The 18,946-nt window shown below is 59.8% G+C and overlaps 1 protein-coding gene across 2 annotated transcripts in view; it reads right to left on the minus strand.

Annotated features, from left to right (window-relative positions):
- Window positions 1-18,946, minus strand: part of HERC2 (HECT and RLD domain containing E3 ubiquitin protein ligase 2) — a 124,085-nt gene that overhangs the window by 44,290 nt on the left and 60,849 nt on the right. For both annotated transcript variants that reach the window (XM_066239227.1, XM_066239228.1), the window contains exons 35-50: window positions 18,294-18,485; window positions 15,476-15,663; window positions 14,318-14,510; window positions 13,629-13,811; window positions 12,786-12,967; window positions 11,996-12,143; window positions 11,421-11,617; window positions 10,961-11,191; window positions 9,897-10,035; window positions 8,189-8,332; window positions 6,977-7,119; window positions 5,111-5,378; window positions 4,890-5,026; window positions 3,637-3,735; window positions 577-745; window positions 366-491 (exon numbers count right to left, since the gene is read on the minus strand). In XM_066239227.1, coding sequence (XP_066095324.1) covers window positions 366-491; window positions 577-745; window positions 3,637-3,735; window positions 4,890-5,026; window positions 5,111-5,378; window positions 6,977-7,119; window positions 8,189-8,332; window positions 9,897-10,035; window positions 10,961-11,191; window positions 11,421-11,617; window positions 11,996-12,143; window positions 12,786-12,967; window positions 13,629-13,811; window positions 14,318-14,510; window positions 15,476-15,663; window positions 18,294-18,485 — 2,739 coding nt within the window. The remainder of the gene's footprint in view (window positions 1-365; window positions 492-576; window positions 746-3,636; window positions 3,736-4,889; window positions 5,027-5,110; window positions 5,379-6,976; window positions 7,120-8,188; window positions 8,333-9,896; window positions 10,036-10,960; window positions 11,192-11,420; window positions 11,618-11,995; window positions 12,144-12,785; window positions 12,968-13,628; window positions 13,812-14,317; window positions 14,511-15,475; window positions 15,664-18,293; window positions 18,486-18,946) is intronic.

The raw sequence follows: 18,946 nt of genomic DNA on the forward strand, positions 1-18,946 counted from the left end.
CACCCACTGTCAGAAGGACCTCACCTCCTTGCACTCTCCCCAAAATACCCAGCACAAAGCCCGTCAGTCCTCTGTGACACTGCCCGGGAGACCGCCCGGGTCCCGTGGGACACTGCCCGGGAGACCGCCCGGGTCCCGTGGGACACTGCCTAGGAGACCACCCAGGGTCTGCACCCTCCTGAGATGCGATGGGTCAGTGAGCCCGGCCCTCACCTACAGGTGTGCTCCCATCTCAACACACCAACCCTATCTGTCACACTTTCCTCACACTTACTTTCCTTGTCCGTGAATGGGAAACATAAGAAACAGTGAGTTTCCATTGCCGACAGAGCGCACCCTGGGAGCACCTGCCCGGGAAGCGTTACCTTTCACGACGCCCACGCTCTGGTGTGTCACGGAGCCCCACTTGTACTTCGGGGTGGTGACCGAGGCTTTGACGTGCACCTTGTCTCCGATCTTGATGTGCGAAGGGAAGCTGGGCGGGGGGTAGCCTACAGGTCCAAGCACACGCCGTGGTCAGCAGCGGCCCTCGGGGGCCCTCGCGCGGCGCAGCAGGGACGGGCGGGGCAGGCTCACCTAGGAGCTCCACGTGCAGGTAGCGCACCCAGTATGTGCCACCCTTGTGCTGCCAGTCGCACTGCACGTTGAGGTCGTGCAGCCCGTCGCGGTCCAGCTTGAGCACCTTGCCCACGTCCCCCTCGCACACCTCCTCGTAGGTCCGGCAGCAGCGCACCATCATGCCCACCTCGGAGAGGAGCCACACTGAGCCCGTGCAGGACACAGGGCACACGCGAGAGGTGGCTGCGGGGGCAGCGCCACTCCCGGGGAAGGGTTTCCACCGGCACCCGGTGTGCCTGCAGACTCCGCTCACACCACACGGACCCGGCTCTTCAGGGAGCCGCCGGCCGGCAGAAAACACACCTGAGGGACGGTCCGCTCAAGCCCCAGGGTGGCACCAAGCCCAAGACGGCCCATGAGCTCACCACGGTGAGGAGCTCAACAAATTCCTAGTCGCCTTCACTAGGACCAGGTACCAGCTCTCCACTCGGAAAACTGATAGAGCAAGGGGGGGAGACAGGGAAGAGGAGAGAGAAGGGGAGAGGGGAGAGGGGGGAGAGGGGAGGGGGGGAGAGGGGAGAGGGGGAGAGGGGAGAGGGGGAGAGGAGAGAGGGGGAGAGGAGAGAGGGGGGAGGAGAGAGAGAGGAGAGAGAGAGGAGAGAGAGAGGAGAGAGAGAGAGGAGAGAGAGGAGAGAGAGAGAGAGGAGAGAGACAGGAGAGAGAGAGAGGAGAGAGAGGAGAGAGAGAGAGAGGAGAGAGAGAGAGGAGAGAGAGGGGGAGAGGAGAGAGGGGGAGAGGAGAGAGGGGTGAGAGGAGAGAGGGGGGAGAGGAGAGAGGGGGAGAGGAGAGAGGGGGGAGAGGAGAGAAGGAGAGGAGAGAGGGAGAGGAGAGAGGGGGAGAGGAGAGAGGGAGAGGAGAGAGGGAGAGGAGAGGGGGAGAGGAGAGGGGGAGAGGAGAGAGGGGGGAGAGGAGAAAGGGGGGGAGGGGGGAGAGGGGAGGGGGGGGAGGGGAGGGGGAGAGAGAAATGAGAGAGAGGGAGAGGAGAGGGGGAGAGGGGAGAGCGGGGAGAGGAGAGAGGGGGGAGAGGAGAGAGGGAGAGGAGAGAGGAGGGAGAGGAGAGAGGGGGAGAGGAGAGAGGGGGGAGAGGAGAGGAGGGAGAGGAGAGAGGAGGAGAGGAAGGGGAGAAAGGGAGGAGAGGAGAAAGGGGGGAGAGGGAAGAGGAGGGAGAGGGGAGGGGGGAGAGGGGAGGGGGAGAGGGGAGAGGGGGAGAGGGGAGAGCGGGGAGAGGAGAGAGGGGGGAGAGGAGAGAGGGGGAGAGGGGAGAGGGGGGAGAGGGGAGGGGGGAGAGGGGAGAGGGGGAGAGGGGAGCGGGGGAGAGGGGAGAGGGGGGAGAGGAGAGAGGGGGAAGAGGGGAGAGGGGGGAGAGGGGAGGGGGGAGAGGAGAGAGGGGGGAGAGGGGAGAGGGAGAGGGGGAGAGGGGAGAGGGGGAGAGGGGAGAGCGGGGAGAAGAGAGAGGGGGAGAGGAGAGAGGGGGGAGAGGAGAGAGGGGGGAGAGGGGAGGGGGGAGAGAGGAGACAGGGGGAGAGGGGAGGGGGGAGAGGAGAGAGGGGGGAGAGGAGAGAGGGGGGAGAAGAGAGGGGGGGAGAGGAGAGAGGGGGGAGAGGGGGGAGGGGGAGAGGAGAGAGGGGGGAGAGGGGAGAGTGAGAGAGGGGAGAGGGGGAGAGGGGGAGAGGGGAGAGTGGGGAGAGGAGAGAGGGGGAGAGGAGAGAGGGGGAGAGGAGAGAGGGGGAGAGGAGAGAGGGGGGAGAGGAGAGAGGGGGGAGAGGAGAGGGGGAGAGGGGAGGGGGGAGAGCGGAGAGGAGGGAGAGGAGACAGGGGGAGAGGGGAGAGAGAGGGAGAGGAGGGGGAGAGGAGAGAGGGAGAGGGGAGAGGGGGAGAGGAGAGAGGGGGGAGAGGAGAGAGGGGGGAGAGGGGAGAGGGGGGAGAGGAGAGAGGGAAAGGGGGAGGAAAGAGGGAGAGGGTAGAGAGAGGGAAGAGAGAAAGTACCAAGCCTTTATCCAGCCTTTCCTATTTAAACAGAAGAACTGGAGTTGGTATGGAACAGACAACAGCTAGAACGTCTGGATGGGACCAATAGAAGAGTCATTACTATGCAGCTGTGCTGAGGGGTAGAGACGGTGCTCTCTGGCTGTTAGAGCACCAGACGAACGACAGACAGAGAACCCGACCTGTGGAGGTGGACAGGCAGCCCTGCCAGCGGGACCGCTTGCTGAGACCAGCCCAGGCCCCAGGCCGTCCCTCGGCTCAGCACACAGGGGGAGGAAGGGGCCGCCCAGCTTCCCACAGGACAGAGACCAAGCTCAGCACTGAAACGGCTCCAGGCCACGAAACACCTCAGAGCCACGTCACCCACACGTGAGGAGTGGGCCGGATTGTGCTGGAACGCTCAGAAACGACTGTGGAAGGCAGTTCTGAGGAGGCTGGAGTGTCTGCACCAGCAGTGGACACGAGAGAGCCCGGGGGAGCTGCTGCGTGTCCTGCTGGGAGACGTAACAGCCACGCTGTTGAGACGAGGTCTGTACTAGGGACACGTGCTGACATGTTTGCGGGAGAAGAGGGATGGCTCTGGGGTTCTCTCTAGTGCACCAACTGGACCAGAAGCAGCAGCAGCAGCAGGAAGGGCTTCTGGCCAATCAAGGACCACGTGAAAAGTGTGACTAGACCTGGTAAGTTAGACAGCAACGAGAACGACATCGGGGAAGCCGGCCACGCAGGCTCTGCGGAGAAGTGCACGCCTGCGCCGTCCTGCGGTCCAGCCACCTCCGTGGCTCTGTCCCCACCGCCGAGCTTGGCCTCGCTGTCCCCGCCCCACCACAGGGGCCGCTGGCTCCCGCTGTCCCCGCCCCACCACAGGGGCCGCTGGCTCCCGCTGTCCCCGCCCCACCACAGGGGCCGCCCGGGCTGGGCCGCTGTCCCCGCTGTCCCCACCACAGGGGCCGCCTGGGCTGGGCCGCTGTCCCTGCTGTCCCCAGGCCCTCACCACAGGGTCCGCTGTCCCCGCCGTCCCCAGGCCCTCACCTGGATGTTCTCTCTCACGTACACGGCGTAGTCGTCGTTGCTCAGGAAGTCTGCGCGCTTCTTGTAGGTCTGGCTCTCCGTCACCACCGCGCCCGTGGACTGCAGGGGAGACGGAACACACACACGGCTCACTAACACGAGGGCACCGGGAGCCTGCAGAGGCTCCGGGACTTTCAGCCTCTGCACGGTGCTGGCTCTGCATCTCATCTGCATAACTGAACAACTTTCTCTGATGTGTCGCTTGCTTTTCTGATGTTCTTGTTCAATAAAAAAAATCAAATGCTTCTTTTTTCTTTTTCTAAAGATTTTTCATTTATTCATTTTAGTTAGAGAGGAGAGAGAGAGAGAGAGGAGAGAAGGAGCAGGAAGCATCAAATTTTTTTTTTTTACAGAGACAGAGAGAAAGAGAGGGAAAGACAGGGACAGACAGGAAGGGAGAGAGATGAGAAACATCAATCATTAGTTTTTCCTTGCGAAACCTTAGTTGTTCACTGGTTGCTTTCTCATATGTGCCTTGACCAAGGGCTCCAGCTGAGTCAGTGGCCCCTTGCTCAAGCCAGCAACCTTGGGCTCAAGCTGGTGAGCTCTTTGCTCAAACCAGATGAGCCTGCGCTCGAGCTGGCGACCTTGGTGTCTCAAACCTGGGTCCTCCACATCCCAGTCCAATGCTCTATCCACTGTGCCACCACCCGGTCAGGCAAAAGGCTTCCTTTTTTATCGCTTCAAATTCATTTTGAAATATCCCCTAATTTCTGTGAGCAGTATATTTTAAAAATGGTAAATCTACTTAAAAAGAAGTATGTGAAAGCTATAATATTAAGAAATAAAACATGACATATTTGCTATACTTTCCCTATAAAGTCTTTTTTTGAGCAAGAAAGGCTTCTTGACCTAGCAGGCCTAGCTCAAGAGGGAGAACTCCTGAGAGTCTCTGAAGAGCCAGCCGGCACAGTGAGCAGAGTGAACCTCAGGAGCTGCAGGCACAGAAAACCCGTGAGGTGCCCCCAGTGAACCCCCTGGGGCAATGCACTCAGCTCGGACGCCCAGGCAGCGTTCCAACCCTGACTCTGTAATAGGAGATCTTGGCGAATCTGCCCATCACCAAATGTGAGAGCAGGGCCTGCTTTAAGGACAAAAGGAACCCCTAAGGCCCAGAAGCCCCACATGCCCAGCAGAAGCAGAGCCCTGGGGCAGGGGAGGCGCCTGGGGCACAGGACCGGCCAGGCGGAGGGTGGCCGCACGGGAGCACTGACCGCGGCATAAGCCATGTCGCCCAAGTCCTCCATCACTTCCTCCTCGGAGCAGTCCTCAGACCCCGTGTCTGCGTCTGAGAGGTCTGTGACCTGCACGTCCGCGTGGTCCAGCAGCCAGCCCACCAGGGCCTCCACGCCTGCGAGCAAGCACACACAGCTCACCCAGAGCGGGCCTGAGGGCGGCGTCACCGCGGGGACACACCGCCGGGGCAGCGCCGTACCTGGCAGGCTGGCAGCGTTCCCAGGGGTCCCGGTGAGCGACTTCAGTGCGAACTCGATGTTCCTCCTAGGGAAGCCCATCTCCATGAGCTGCCCCACGATGGGCGAGGCAGGGACGGGCGACTGCCCGCGCTTCTTTGCTCTGACCGGGCGCAGACGCTGCACGGGCACGGGCGTGGTGGCCTCACTGGAGCTGCCATCCTCAAACACCAGGCCGGACGGGTGGGCACACTCCACAGCCAGACACTGACACACGGCCAGGGCAGCAGCCTGCGCGGAGGACAGGGACGCTGGGAGGCCGGGCAGCCCAGCAGTCTGCGAAGGCGGAGGCCGGGCCTCCTCCAGGAAGAGGCTGCTGACGTGCAGACGCCAGGACCGGCCTTGCGTCTTTTAATGAATGCGTCAACCATGGGAGACCAACAACTCCCCCGGTTCAATGCACAGAAAGGCAGGATGTTCTAGAAACTCCTGCCAGGACACACGGAACCCAGCTAATTAGCTGATTCTCAAGTCCTTTAAGGAAAACGTTACAGCGACCCTGAGATGTGGGTGGGAAGCCAGCCAAGGTGTGAAGGCAGAGGGCCCAGGGACAGGGAGAGAGAGGCCCAGGGATGGGAGAGAGGGGGACAAGGACGAGAGAGAGGGGGACAGGGACAGAGAGGGACAGGGAGAGAGGGGCCCAGAGGCAGAGAGAGAGGGACAGGAACTGGAGAGAGGGGCCCTCTGACCCCCCCAAGACAAAACAACCCCACCACCTCCCATCTCCCTGGATGATGAGCCAAAGATCACAGCTGCCCCCAAACCAACTCTCAGCCACACACAAATGGCGGAGACCCTCTCTGAGGGTTACACGGGCATGAACCCAGGAGAACTGAGAATAGTGGGGAACACGGCACCTCTGGGTCTATGGCAGGAACTCTGCTCCCTCCCTCCGGCACACACAGCCCTTCCCGAGCCCCTGCAACGTGACCCTCCGCTGCAGGGGCCCTCACAAGGCTGTCTGCTCAGGGAGAAACTGAGGACCCTGCTGAGCCCCCACACTTAGGAAGTGTCCACGGCCTTCGGTTATTTATGCCGTGACGTCTGAGCAGCTTGGAAGTGACAGACTTTCCCCTAAAAGCTAAGGCAGAGCCGGGCAGAGCCTGGTAACGGGGCTCCAGTGTGCAGGGTGGCGCCCCGCTGGCAGTCACCACGAACTCTGGACAAACGTTTTTTAAGTCAGCCTGATGGCCCTGGGGACAGTGGAGGAGATCAGAACCGGAACAGGCCCAGCCCGACCGGGTCACGTGTCAGGTGTCAGGTCTCTGATGGACACGCACCCCGGCCCCGGCCCCCGCGCCGCTGGGCGCGCACCGTCCACAAAAGGCTTTGGGCCGAGGGGACAAAGGAGCCATGTAGCACTCGTAGCTCAAATGAGCTCCTTCTGCGACAGCACTTCGAGGGAAGAGGCCCCTCCACGGTTACTGGCACATTTAACCCATACTGAATCTAGTGACTCTTTTCAAACGACTCACAGAAAGTCATAGTAAGGGTCAACTCCAACCCCTCCATCCCTACCCGGCATTACGGTGTTCTACAACAAACCCGGTGAGAGCCTAGGTCATCACAAGAACTGCTAGGACGAGTCCCTTAAAGTTCAGAATCTGTCAGGGAGACCCCTGAACTTGGCCGCCTCCCTGGAGCTCTGCTGCTCCTGGTGGCCAGAACACGGGCAGAGCCCAGCCCGGGGCCACAAAACACAGACACGGGGAAAAACCGGGGGTGGGTGGGGGGGGGTGGGGGGGGGTTTTCTTGCATATCAGCAAGAAAATATACATCTAGGGGAAAAGCTGTTCTCCAAACTCAGCTGCCAAGGACGCAGCCCCTACCTCGAGCTCCTGCTTGTCGAAGATGGCCTTCACCGGGGACGGCTGGGTGGCCGAGGCCAGCAGCTGCTGCAGCAGGATCATGGGGGGCTGCGGCCCTTCCGGAGACATGTCTCCCAGGTCAGGGGACGCAGCAGCGCCGTCCTCTGGGTTGAGAAACGAGATGCAATGGCCCTGAAGACATCGCACTGAGCATGTCGGACAACCAGTTGTCACCGTCCTGCTGAGCGCCTCCTGTCCCCTCCACAAGATCCTGGCCACCCAGCACCAAGGGTCTGCTACACCCTTCAAAGCCCTCGCCAGCCCCAACCGCCAGCGCCCCTGGATGTCCCTGGAACTGAGCTCAGACGCTCAGGGGCACGGCTGTGGACAGAGCGCTGGGCTCTTTTCACCCCACCCTTCTATGACAGCGGTGTCTTTCAGGACACAAACAAAACTCGTCCCCTGGTTTGGCTCTTCCCTGCCCAGCAAGCTCATTCTGAAAAACTCAAGTCATCCTGCAAGTTTCAAGAAAGTTGGCGAAGCTCCCACGTCAGTGTCTTGCTCAGCAGAGAGCTCTGCGGCACAACTACAGACAGAACACCAGCAATGTGCTTCTGTTACCATGCTTGTTTCCACAGCAGTGAGCGTGTTTCAGCACCGAGCAGGCCGCGTGTCCCTCTACATAAACGCACTGCCTGAGCCGGCACAAGGCTGTCTGCAGGTTCAGGGTGGACCACTACAGAGCAGCCACACGCGCACTGGCCACACGCACCCTCACGCAGCCCACAGGTGACTTCCTGGTCAGTGGCATACAGAGACAGAGTGGCGAGAGAGACACAGATGTACGTGTGCGCACGTCCTCACGCCCAGCAGACAGTGACACCACCGTCCGGCCCCAACCGCGCGGTGATAGAGCTGTGCTCTCCGCACACCAAACCAGCACAGGGTGTGTTAAGGGCAGGTCCTCACTTGTGAGGTCGGGGAAGCCCGAGTCCGCATTTCTAACATGGTCGTCCATGCTGCCATCCACGCCCCTGGTCCCTGGACAGCGGGAGAGCCGTGTCCCTCCCACCCTACCCGATTCCCAGTCTCTGTCTTCTGAGACAGTGACGACGTCCTTCACAGCACGACTCCCGGCCAGGCGCACCTCATTCCGTGCACCAGGAGCACCTGTCCCTCCCCGCGTGGGCACCGGCCCTCCTCACGGACAAGAGCCTGCGAAGGGCGTAGTACCTGTCTGGGCGGCGGCGGCGTCCTGCACGGCAGGCTGGGACAGGATCTGCCTGAGCTGGTCCTGGTGAGACAGCAGCGCACGGGCCGCCTTCAGGATGTACAGCTTCAGCTGCTGACTGCGCAGCAGGTCCAGGTCCACCTGCCCTGTGGGGGGAGGGCGCGGTGAGCAGCACGCCCCCCTGGGTGCCACCCTCGCCACCGCGATGGGACAGGAGCAGCGCCCTCCCCGTGGGGACCAGGGGCTGGGCAACAACGGTCTGCAATGAGGGGCTCCTCTCTCCAGAGTCCTAACTTCCGGAAAACACCCTGGCCGCCCGGCCTTCCCCATCGCCTGCGCCCATGCAGCCACCGTGACGGTCAGGCTGAGGAAGAAACACATTAACACAGCAGAACTCGGGCAGCGGGCAGCGGTACAGGCAAATGCATCCCAAGGTGCGGAGGTTTTAACCAGGTGTCTACATCACAAACCAAAGGCTACCACCTCTCTTGGCCACAGCACTGCCCAGACGATGCTGAGACACACCCTCTGCCTACAGTTCTCTCACTCACCAGGGTCACAGCCCTCCCGGGACCCCCATCTAATCAAGGGGATGCAGCAACGCCCACAGGCCACACAGGGGGCTGAGCAAAGTCACCACAGCAGTGTCCCCAGGCAAGCTGAGCAGGAGTACTGAGGCAGCTCGGGACACACGGTGGCAGGGGACAGAAGGAACGCAGGTGCCTCTTGGGCATCGAGCCCGACTACCTGGCAGTCACTTATTCGTGTACCGGCTGGGGAGCAGTCAGCTGCAGCGGGGACGTCCTACCGGCTGGGGAGCAGTCAGCTGCAGCGGGGACGTCCTACCGGCCGGGGAGCGGTCGGCTGCAGCGGGGACGTCCTACCGGCCGGGGAGCGGTCGGCTGCAGCGGGGACACCCTACCGGCTGGGGAGCGGTCAGCTGCAGCGGGGACACCCTACCGCCTGGGGAGCGGTCAGCTGCAGCGGGGACACCCTACCGCCTGGGGAGCGGTCAGCTGCAGTGGGGACACCCTACCGCCTGGGGAGCGGTCAGCTGCAGTGGGGACACCCTACCGCCTGGGGAGCGGTCAGCTGCAGCGGGGACATGTGTGGTTCACAGGCACTGCCCTCCCGCCAGAGACTTGACTGCACACTCAGAGCAGAGGGGGTCGGTCACCCTTGTGAGCACTGTAGCACTGACCACAGGAATGGGGGGATGGGTGAGAAACTCGGGACGAGGGTCAGAGGGAGCCAGAGGGAGGGAGACACCACCAGGATGCCCAAGTCAAAGTGGTCAAAAGGAAGCACGCCTGGAGAGCGCGTGGGGTGACGTGGGGAAGTGAGAGCAGGACGCGCTCACGAAGGAAGAGTGTGAGCACAGGTCTCAGGCCGCTGCCCACAGGTGTGAGGCGAGGCCGGCCCACACCCACAGGCCCTGTGGGGTCTGCTGGTAACCAGGCCATGAGCAAAGCCCCACGAGAGCAGCCAGGCCAGAGGCCACGGCTACAGGGCCACGAGGAACGGACAGAACAGAGTCCTCACCGAAACACTTGCCCAGCACCACGCTGCCACAGGAGGCAGGGGCGGCCCCGCCCAGCGCGTGGTCACCCCTGGAGCTTGTTGCACACTCTCAGCAGCGCGGCCAAGGCGCCCGCCCCCGCAGCACAGCAGTGGTTACTCCGTCCCAGCCCACCATGGCGGGGCACTGACCTGTAAACCCCTGCTTTGGCGATTTCTTTATCTTGTGCTTTTCCAATTTGCAGCCGGCGAGGTTCACCAGCTGGGCCCAGACGGACAGCATGGGCTCTGTGAAGGGCAGGCTGGTGATGCTGAAGGCGGCCGCAGACAGCTGAGGACAGAGGGAGAGACCCACCACGGGGCCCGGGACGGGAAGGTAAGAGGCGAAGAGTTACCATAACCACGGGGTTTCATTCTGAAAGATCATGTGTTCAGAGTCTTTTAATGTCTGAGAGTGACATTGTTGGGGTGGGGGGTGAACATACAATACAGGGCACAGAGATGTGTTACAGACTTGGGCACCTGAAACCTATATAATTATGTTCACCAGTGTCACCCCAGTAAGTAAATTTTTTTTTAATGAAAAATAAACAAAAGATGACATTAAAGGAAGGAAATTTATGTGTAAAATAAACAATCTAAATTAGTTTTTTTCCATCAACTTGTCAACAATTGTGTCATGATAATTATCATTTATTAGGTGTTTTCCATATATTTCAAATTTATAACGTATATAAATTTCCGTAACAAGAAAACGTGTTTTACGGAAACTCAGTTTGTAACTTACGTAGGTTGTGTCAGAACAGTACAGCCCCCTTCCTTTCCCTGGGCGTCCCACGTCCCTAACTCACAGGTTTAAGGTGACCGTAGCTGGCACATAAGCCATGCCACTAAACACAATTAAAAACATGTTCTACGTGAAGAAGTGTTGTTTTTTAAATAAGTCATTTTTAAGTTTAAGGTGCTGAGTTGTTAAATAAAATGTAAACTACAGTTTTGCATTTTAAAATAGCATTGCTGCCTCACAGCACCTACTAAGCTGCTGTCACCCTGTCCCATCTTGTGAGGCTAAAACGTCCCGTGAACCACCGTCCTCACCAGCCTGCGAGTCACCCTGGGGAACAGAGCAAACGCGGGAGGAAGGCGGACAGCTGCCTGGGGGGGACGTCTCCAGGAGACACCTGACCGACAGGGGCCCCAGCACTCGGGTCAGTCGGAACCCAGTCCCAGTACGAACCCGAGCACGGGTCACCTACCGGTTTCAGCTGACTCAGCGGGCACACGCGGCACGCCCGCATGTCCGAGAACTGCACGGAGATCCTGCCCTTCGGGGTGATGCGCGTCACGGTGCCCACCCCAAACTCCTCGTGCAGGACCTGGCCCCCCAGGCGCAGGCGGCCGTCGATGCCCCCGATGACGGCCAGCACGGCCATGAGCCCCCCGACCTCGGGGCTCTCGGCGTCCGGGAGGCAGTCCTCCAGCGGGGCCTAGTGCAGAGACAGCGAGCTGGCGACGGGCAGGCCGGCTGCCGGGTCCAGCATGTCCAGCCAGGCCACGTTCATGTTTACATTCGTGCCCTCAAGAATTACTTCCAATAACAAATACTTAAAAACATATCTTTGAGCAAACTACGCAGCATTTACATTACAGGTAACTTAGAAGCGAGGCCAGTGCTGTGTGGAGGTCAGCACGCAGAGGTGAACGAGAGGCACCCACCCCGCTGGCCGGCTTGGGCCCGCAGCTGCGGGCGACAGACTGCAGCTGGGAGTTGATGCACTTGTTAATGAGGCCGTTCCACTGGCCCAGGGAGTGCAGCCTGCGCAGGAGGGCCACCACCTCCTCTGCCAGCGTGCTGCTGTGGGTGGCGGTCAGCGAGGCCTGCGGCCGGGCCCTCCGCCTCCGCAGGGTGGACTCTGAAAGAAACGCAGAGGACAGGAGCCTGTGTCATCCCACCCATCCTGCCAGAACCCGTGCACGGAGGGCGGCTGTGCTGCCGGAGGCCGAGGCCGGGCGGGTGCACTGCGGCTGCAGGAAGGTCACAGAAGGACGCAGAGCCAAAGAGCACTGGGCCATCTGCGTTTAACGGATTCACGCAATGGTGGTGAGTGACCCGCTGGGGAAAGCCGCTTCTCACAGGGGTGAGTTTGCGATCAGGAAAACCGCTTTTGGGGAAAAGCACCTGTAGCCTTTTCCAGGCTACATACATGTAGCTCCTGCCACACGCTCACACATAGATCACACGAAGTGTGCGTAGCCAGAAAGCAGCGACCAAGCCTAACACAGCTGCTCACCTCTGAGAAACGGGACATCAGAGGAGCAGGTGGTCAGCAAGCTGCCCAGGAACCCAAAGAGCTTGTCCACGAGGCCCTTCATGTCCTTGGCCCGCTCGGCCCTGTCCCACGACGGAAGCACCGCCTGCAGCAGGTGCACGGCTAAGATCTGCACGGGAGGGCAAAGGGCTGGCGTTAAGCAAAACCACTGCCTGACTCGCGGAGAGGCAGGACTTCACTTTCTCTTTGTTTTCTGTTCCTACAATGGAATCAACCACGTGAAAATTCTCATGTTCATTATCTAACAGCCAATTACACCCAAGTTGATGAATGACATGAACGATCAGTATTAATCTGTACTGCTCACAAAAATTAAGGGATATTTTCAAAATGAGTATGAAGCACTAAAATATGTCCTAATTTTTGTGAGCAGTGTATGTTACAGATGCAGGTACTCGTATAACTAAAAAATAACCCCCCTTAGTTGGATTCTTCTCAAGACAATCACACAAGTCCCGAGAAGCAGAGGGGACCTGAGCCCTCACAGAAAGCCCTGTCAGGAGCCCCGGCCGCTTGCGTGCAGAGAGCCGACTTGGAGCTGCCAGACAGGACTCTGCCCACCCGACCTGCTCAGTACCCCGTCGGACCCCAGGCTCTGAAACACGCGGGCCGTGTTCTCTGCTCCCTCCTGAGCCTGGGCACCCAACTCTGGGAGCCAGGGCAGTGCTGGTATCTTGATGCCAACCCCTCCCCAAGCGGCCCTTCCGGTCCTCGCAGGGGCGCGGAGCAGGACCAGACGGGCACACGTTACCTGGCGCTGCAGCGAGGCGGCGGTGAAGGGCGCATGTCCCTCGACGACCCTCATGAGCAGGGCGATCCAGGGCGGGGAGCTGAGCGCCGCGCACAGGTGCGGAGTGAGCGCGATGCTGCGCACGAAGCCCAGCGAGCACCAGCTGCGGTGCTGCTCCCGGCACACCAGCCGGCTCGGGGACGCTGCAGGGCGACACGAGCACTCGCCACCGCCTCACAGCCTCAGCATGCCGCGCCCTTTCACCTGCCCACCCCACGTGTCCAACAACAAGCTGCCCAGCAAATACACTGCAAGTGCATGCGCTCCAAGAGAAACTGCGGGGAAGATGTCAACCCTCGCTAGGGCACGCGATAACTCACACTAGTTAAGGGCCTGTAACTATTGCTCTGGGTTGCAGGAAAATGGTCCGCAGTTCAAACAGCATGACTTAGTGGTGGGCACCTACTATGTATTTTTAAACAGCATATGTTTCAAATACGCCCGCAACACTGTTTCTACTTAATCCGCCCCATGAATGGCCCATCCAAGTATGAGACGTCTGTGTTAGCAGGAGAGGCGGGAGGTTTCCAGTTCTCATCCAATTGAACTGTGACGAGAATGGGGCCCGCAGCCCCGCCCTTCTTCCACTGGGGCTCTCCTCCCCAGACCCCGCAGGCCCCGGCTCACCAGACACCTGCTGATTCCTACACCGCCACCCTCCCACTCGAACATATGTGCCCACGCATGCGCAAACACCCCCACTCCGCATGTGCACCCCCCACGCACGTGCAAACACCCCCCCCCCCCGGCGTGCATGCCCACGCACGAGCCCACGCGCACAGCCCGCGACCGCTCACTGCGCACATGTCTTGTCGCACGTCCCGCTCTCCACCAGCATGCGCAGCAGCCCACACAGCGTCCTGGTCGCCTCGCTCTGCATGACCTCGGCGTGGACCCCGGCGGAGAGGCACAGGGTCTGCAGCAGGTTCACAGTGCTGGTCAGCACCATAGCAGTGGGGTGGAGGTTCCTTTCGATTTGCTCGGCTTCTGGAAAAGAATCGGAGAAACGCTGCTTCCAAACACAGCGGGAAGGGGCCGTGTGGGGCCTCAGGGATTTACTGTCACACTGTTCTCTTCTCACTGCAGAAAGGGAAGCGGCTCTTCACCGGCAGACAAGACCCTAGAAGCAGTCAGCGCCACCCGGACCCTCCCCTCCGCACCTCTCAGGTGGGCGAGTACTAACAAGCAGCACTCCGAGTGCAGGACCTCGGAGAGCAGGTGACAGGAAGAGGCAGAAGCAACCTGCAGCCTGGTCCTGAAGCATGGCCAGGCCCCCCTCACCCACCACACTGTCTCCGAGGGCGGGCAGAAAGGCGGGGCCCGTGAAGTCGCCAGTGCCTGGAGCTGGGCTGCACTCCTGCGTCAGAACCACTGGGGGCTCTGACCCCGGACTTTGTGGGCGGGCCCACAGCGACAGAGCCTCATCTGCAGGCGAGTCCCGCACTGTCTCGCGCCCAGACAGAAACCCCCAGACTGAACAGCCCGGCACCCACCTGCATCGTCCTCCGTGTCCGAGTCCTCCGCCGAGGGCTGCGTGGAGGCCGGCAGCTCCGCCAGCTTGAGGTCGTACTTGCCCTCTTTCCCCATCCTGTAGGAGTTGGTGCTGCCCGTGTCCCACTGGACCCTGATCCACCCGTCCTCTCCCAGCTCACCAATCACACCGCCGAGGCCGGGAGGAGGCCCGTCCTGAAGAAGCAAACACAGACGGTGGAGCGGGCACGTGCCGTCCGCCACAGACACCACCTGGACGGCAGCCACGTCTGCAGACTGGGCCACCCTTTCTGGAACAGGCACGCTGCGTCACCACCTCCAACTGGACACCGGGCCTCGTGCTGCCATGCCATTGGGGTGCCGGGGACGTGTCGTCCCAGCTAGGGCTGCCTGCTGCAGGGACAGGCTGTACAGCCCAGCCCTGGCGCCCTCTCCCTGGGCCTCCAGTCCCTCACGGGGCTTAGCAAGACCAGAAACCGACAGGAGCACCTGTGTCTCCTCCTTGTTCAGTTTCCCCTCCGTCCCCCATTTCTGAGAGAAAGCTGTTTCTAGGCAGTGTGACCCGCTCATTCCAGGACACCAGATTTCTGACAGGACTCTGGGAAGGCCCCACTTTATAAAGGGGCCAAGAAAACCTCAACAGGACACAAATGCCCCCATACCCAGGAAAGTGACCCCTGTCCTTACTGACCATGGTTATGACACAGACACCGGTTCTAAGACCTCCCCCTGGGGAGAACTGGCCAACACTGAGAACAGAAAGGTGACCACTGCCCAGAACTACCAGGTGGGGCAAAGGGGTCACCAGCTCACAGGGGAGCAGCTGGTCCCCTGCCAAGAGCTCTCAGACACGACCAGTCAGGTGGCGTCACGCTCCCGTTCGCCCTGCCCCTGCTCCAGCTGCACTTCAACACGAGCCTGCCTCATGGAGTTCCCTGCACACAGACCTAACACCGCGTGGGGTCCCCACCCAGGACGCAGACCTAACCCCGCGTGGGGTCCCCACCCAGGACAACGTGCTCTCTCCTTGCTCTAACTGTGCACCCAGCACCAGCAACAACTGTGTCCTGGTCAAGGCGGTCCCATGTCCCCAGCGCTGAGAGGGCAGCCAGGAGGTGCCCAGCCGACACCGTGGCTGCAGCCTAAGCCCACCTGCATACCTGATCGCCCCACTTCCAATCCACACCCCTCATGACCCGGGTCCCGATCTTCATCATGGCGGCCAGCTCGGGCCCCGAGACCGGGAGCTGCGTGGGGGCCGTCTCCTTCCTCGTCTCCTCCAGGACGGTGGCAGATGCCCCACGGGCCGACGCACTCTGGTCTTCCTCCGCGCTGTCACTGCTTGGGCCTGTGGGCACCCAGACAGCCACCGGTCAGTGCTCGGATGCCTCAGCACAACACGGTTTTTACATCAGTAAATACTGATGAGAGCAGTATATTTAAAGAGGCCATAGAACATGGCGTTTTTACCAACGTAATACCCTAAAAACTTTACTGAGAGTTGAAATTTTTTAAAAGGAGAGAATAAAATATACACGTGTCAAAGCTCGTGCGTCCCAGGGATGGCCTGGGACAGGACGCATGTCCGGTCCTCCCCGGTGTCGCCACGGCCTTCCCCTGCGCTGATCTGCTCGTGTCTGCACGCTGTGACAACCGTCTGCCCTGAGCAGGACAACATCCGAGTCTTATGAGGCCTCTGGGGACTCATCAAGCCTGAGGACGGTCCGGGGACCCTGACCCAGAGACTGTGGACTGTTCTCTAGAACAATCCTGTTTGGTAAAAGAACAGATGAAGGGGCATTGCATGAAGAATGCTGTCCCTGGGGACTACGGAGTCATCCTCAGTATAAACAGGAGCTGATGTTGGCGAGAAGCAACGTTGACCAGGCTTTGGAAACAGTCCAACCCCAGGAGCCGCTGGCCAGATGCCCTGGCTGCTCGGGGCCCTGCCGCCTGAGTGAGGGGGAAACACAGGCCTGGTGACTCCTCTGGTCTGCGCCCTCACCGCCGGGTGGGAGGAAAACATGCCCACACATCACTCCCAGAGGGGGGCATGGTGGGACCCTGTAAACAGCTCACCCCTCTCTCCTGAGGGGGACATGGGTGCTTCAGGCTGCAGGGGGCGTTCCCAGGCCAGTAGGGCCTCCCTGAGGCCCAGGGAGGACAGGGGCTCGTCCAGCGGGAGGCCCTCAGCCACTGCAACCTCGGGAATGCTGGACGTATGGCAAAGGCTCTGGGCACATCTACGGTTAGAAAAACGGGGATCTTTTCCTAAGTGGCCTAGCACTTTGGGGCCATGTATCTGGATGGCCACAACCTAAAAATAATCTACCACGTGCTCATAATTTACTACGTGAGAGAGACACCACCTGCCCAGGGAGGCAGCAGATCCGGGGATGGCCTCATGGGATGCAGTCCCCTGGAGTTTGCAGCCAGTGCGCAGGCTAGAAGCTAAGCCCGGCCACTGTTGGCAGACACAGACAGCCCCACGGTCAGTGACTTAAGCTGTGGCTTCTGCCTACTGGATCCTCTGGGAGAAGAGGGAACATAAAAAGAAGTCATTTCTAGATGGAAATACACTTTCAATACTTTTTTAAGCCATTTTCAGTTGCTACTGAAGTCTCAGGAGGTCAGCTGGGTGACCCAGGGCCGGCTGCACCCGCTGGACCAGGCCCCTAACGGGTCACGTGAGCACAAAGTCCAGCAAGATGAAAGCACTTAGCAGAGCCCCGATGCTCCTCCTGGACTTGGAACACTGCCCCACACTGTCTCGGCATCTCAGACTAAGAACATGACAAGCCAGGCAGCTGTGATGCACGCAGACACGCTCCTCAGAAAGAGCAGAACACCCTCCCTTCCCCAGGGCACTGGCATCACCCCCAGCACACAGTGCGTGTCGGGCCACAGAGCACGCCTCAAACTGAAATGGACCAATCGTACAAACTGTCTTCTTGGACCATAAAGAAATGGAACCAGAGCTTTGTAACAGAAAATTCACAAGTATGTGGAAATGAAACCACACACAATTAACCAAAGGGGAAAAAAATCACGAGAGAAATGAACTCGTGTGCTGAGATGAATAAGAACAGAAACACAGCACACTCACACCATGAGAGGCAGCAAAGGCATCCCTCGGCGGAATCGTGGCTGTAGCAGCGTACATCAAACATGAAGAAAGCTCTCGGGTCAGTAACCTAACCCTCAACCTCGATGAACTTCCGAATGAAGAATGAAGTCAACCCAAGCACACGAGATACCACCCCCTGCCCACGATGGGGCCCTCGTCCTCGTACACTGGGAGCAGCTGGTGCGGGGGAGGACGTGGAGAAAACGGAACCTTGTTGAGCTGATGGGAACACAGCCAGGCGCCCCACGCAGGAGGCTGGTGGAAGCTCGGCAGCTAAACAGAGGACTTCCTGCACCTGTGACCCCACCCCGAGGTACCCGACGTAAGGGAAGAACTGAAGCAGGAGTTCGGACGAACCTCGTCCACAAATGCTCCCAGCAGCACTGCTCTCAGGGGCCCAGAGACAGAAACAAGCCAAGTGTCGGCCAGCGGACGGACTAACAAAGTGTGTATGTTTGTACAATGAAGTTCTTTCTTTTTCATGAAATTAGTCTTAGCTGCCAAAAGCAATGCAGCACTGATACACGCTGAACACAGTACGCCAACCAGAAGGCTGGAAACAGATTTCGTTCCTGGGGAACACCCCAAACAGGCAGATGTGGAGACCAGCAGCAAGGGCTGTCTTCGGGGCAACGAGTTACAGACCTGACAGCAGGAAGCTTGCACAACTCTGAGTGAGCGCTTAATGCCTCTAAACTCCACACTTAGAAAGTGGGCAACGTGGTCAGTTCTATGCTACTTGTGACAAAATAACATATATGACAGAGAGCGAGAGAGACAGAGACAGAGACAGAGAGAGAGAGAGAGAGAGAGAGAGATCACGCCACAAAGGGCCGGCAGTGCCAACCTACCAATGAGCCGCAGGGCCGTCTGTGCCAGGGCGAGCGTGCCGGAGTTGAGCAGGAGGCTGAGGTTGTGCGGGCCGTGCTGCTGGGTCAGCATGCTGAGCATCACCAGGAGGAAGCGGGCCTGCGGCGTCGTCCCCAGGCTGGGCCCCGCGGGGCTCACGCTGGTGAGGGTCTGCAGGGGGACGGGCTGGAGACCTGCGAGGGCACGGGCACCGCCTGAACATGACGTCCGTGTGCAGAACAAGCGCACAGGGATGCAGAAAGCACGGGCAGTTGTTCTCTTTCATTCTGTTTCTCGGGGGACTTGCAGGCAGCATAGACAGCCAAGCCTGTGCTTGTTCGCAGTGCTCCCACCACCTTCCTGCCACACCAGCTGCCTCCTTCCACCTACAAAGGCCACCGCTGCCCCTCCTGGCATCTCTGCTGGCTGACTCATGCCACTCCAAAGATAAGAATTCACTTCTCTTCCACAAAAGAAACCCTAGAGCTTTCTGCAGATGCTCGACTTAGCACTCAAGAAATGAAGGGTTGATACAGAACACGTATCTCAGGACAAACGGGGTAAGCAATACGCGTGCAAAGGCTAAGACGTCAAAGCCTTACATCAGGGTCCTGCAAGACTGTGTCTCCCGCCAGACTTTGAAAGTTCTGTATAG

The sequence above is a fragment of the Saccopteryx bilineata genome, chromosome 7 (assembly GCF_036850765.1).
Source record: "Saccopteryx bilineata isolate mSacBil1 chromosome 7, mSacBil1_pri_phased_curated, whole genome shotgun sequence".
Classification (NCBI taxonomy): Eukaryota; Metazoa; Chordata; class Mammalia; order Chiroptera; family Emballonuridae; genus Saccopteryx; species Saccopteryx bilineata.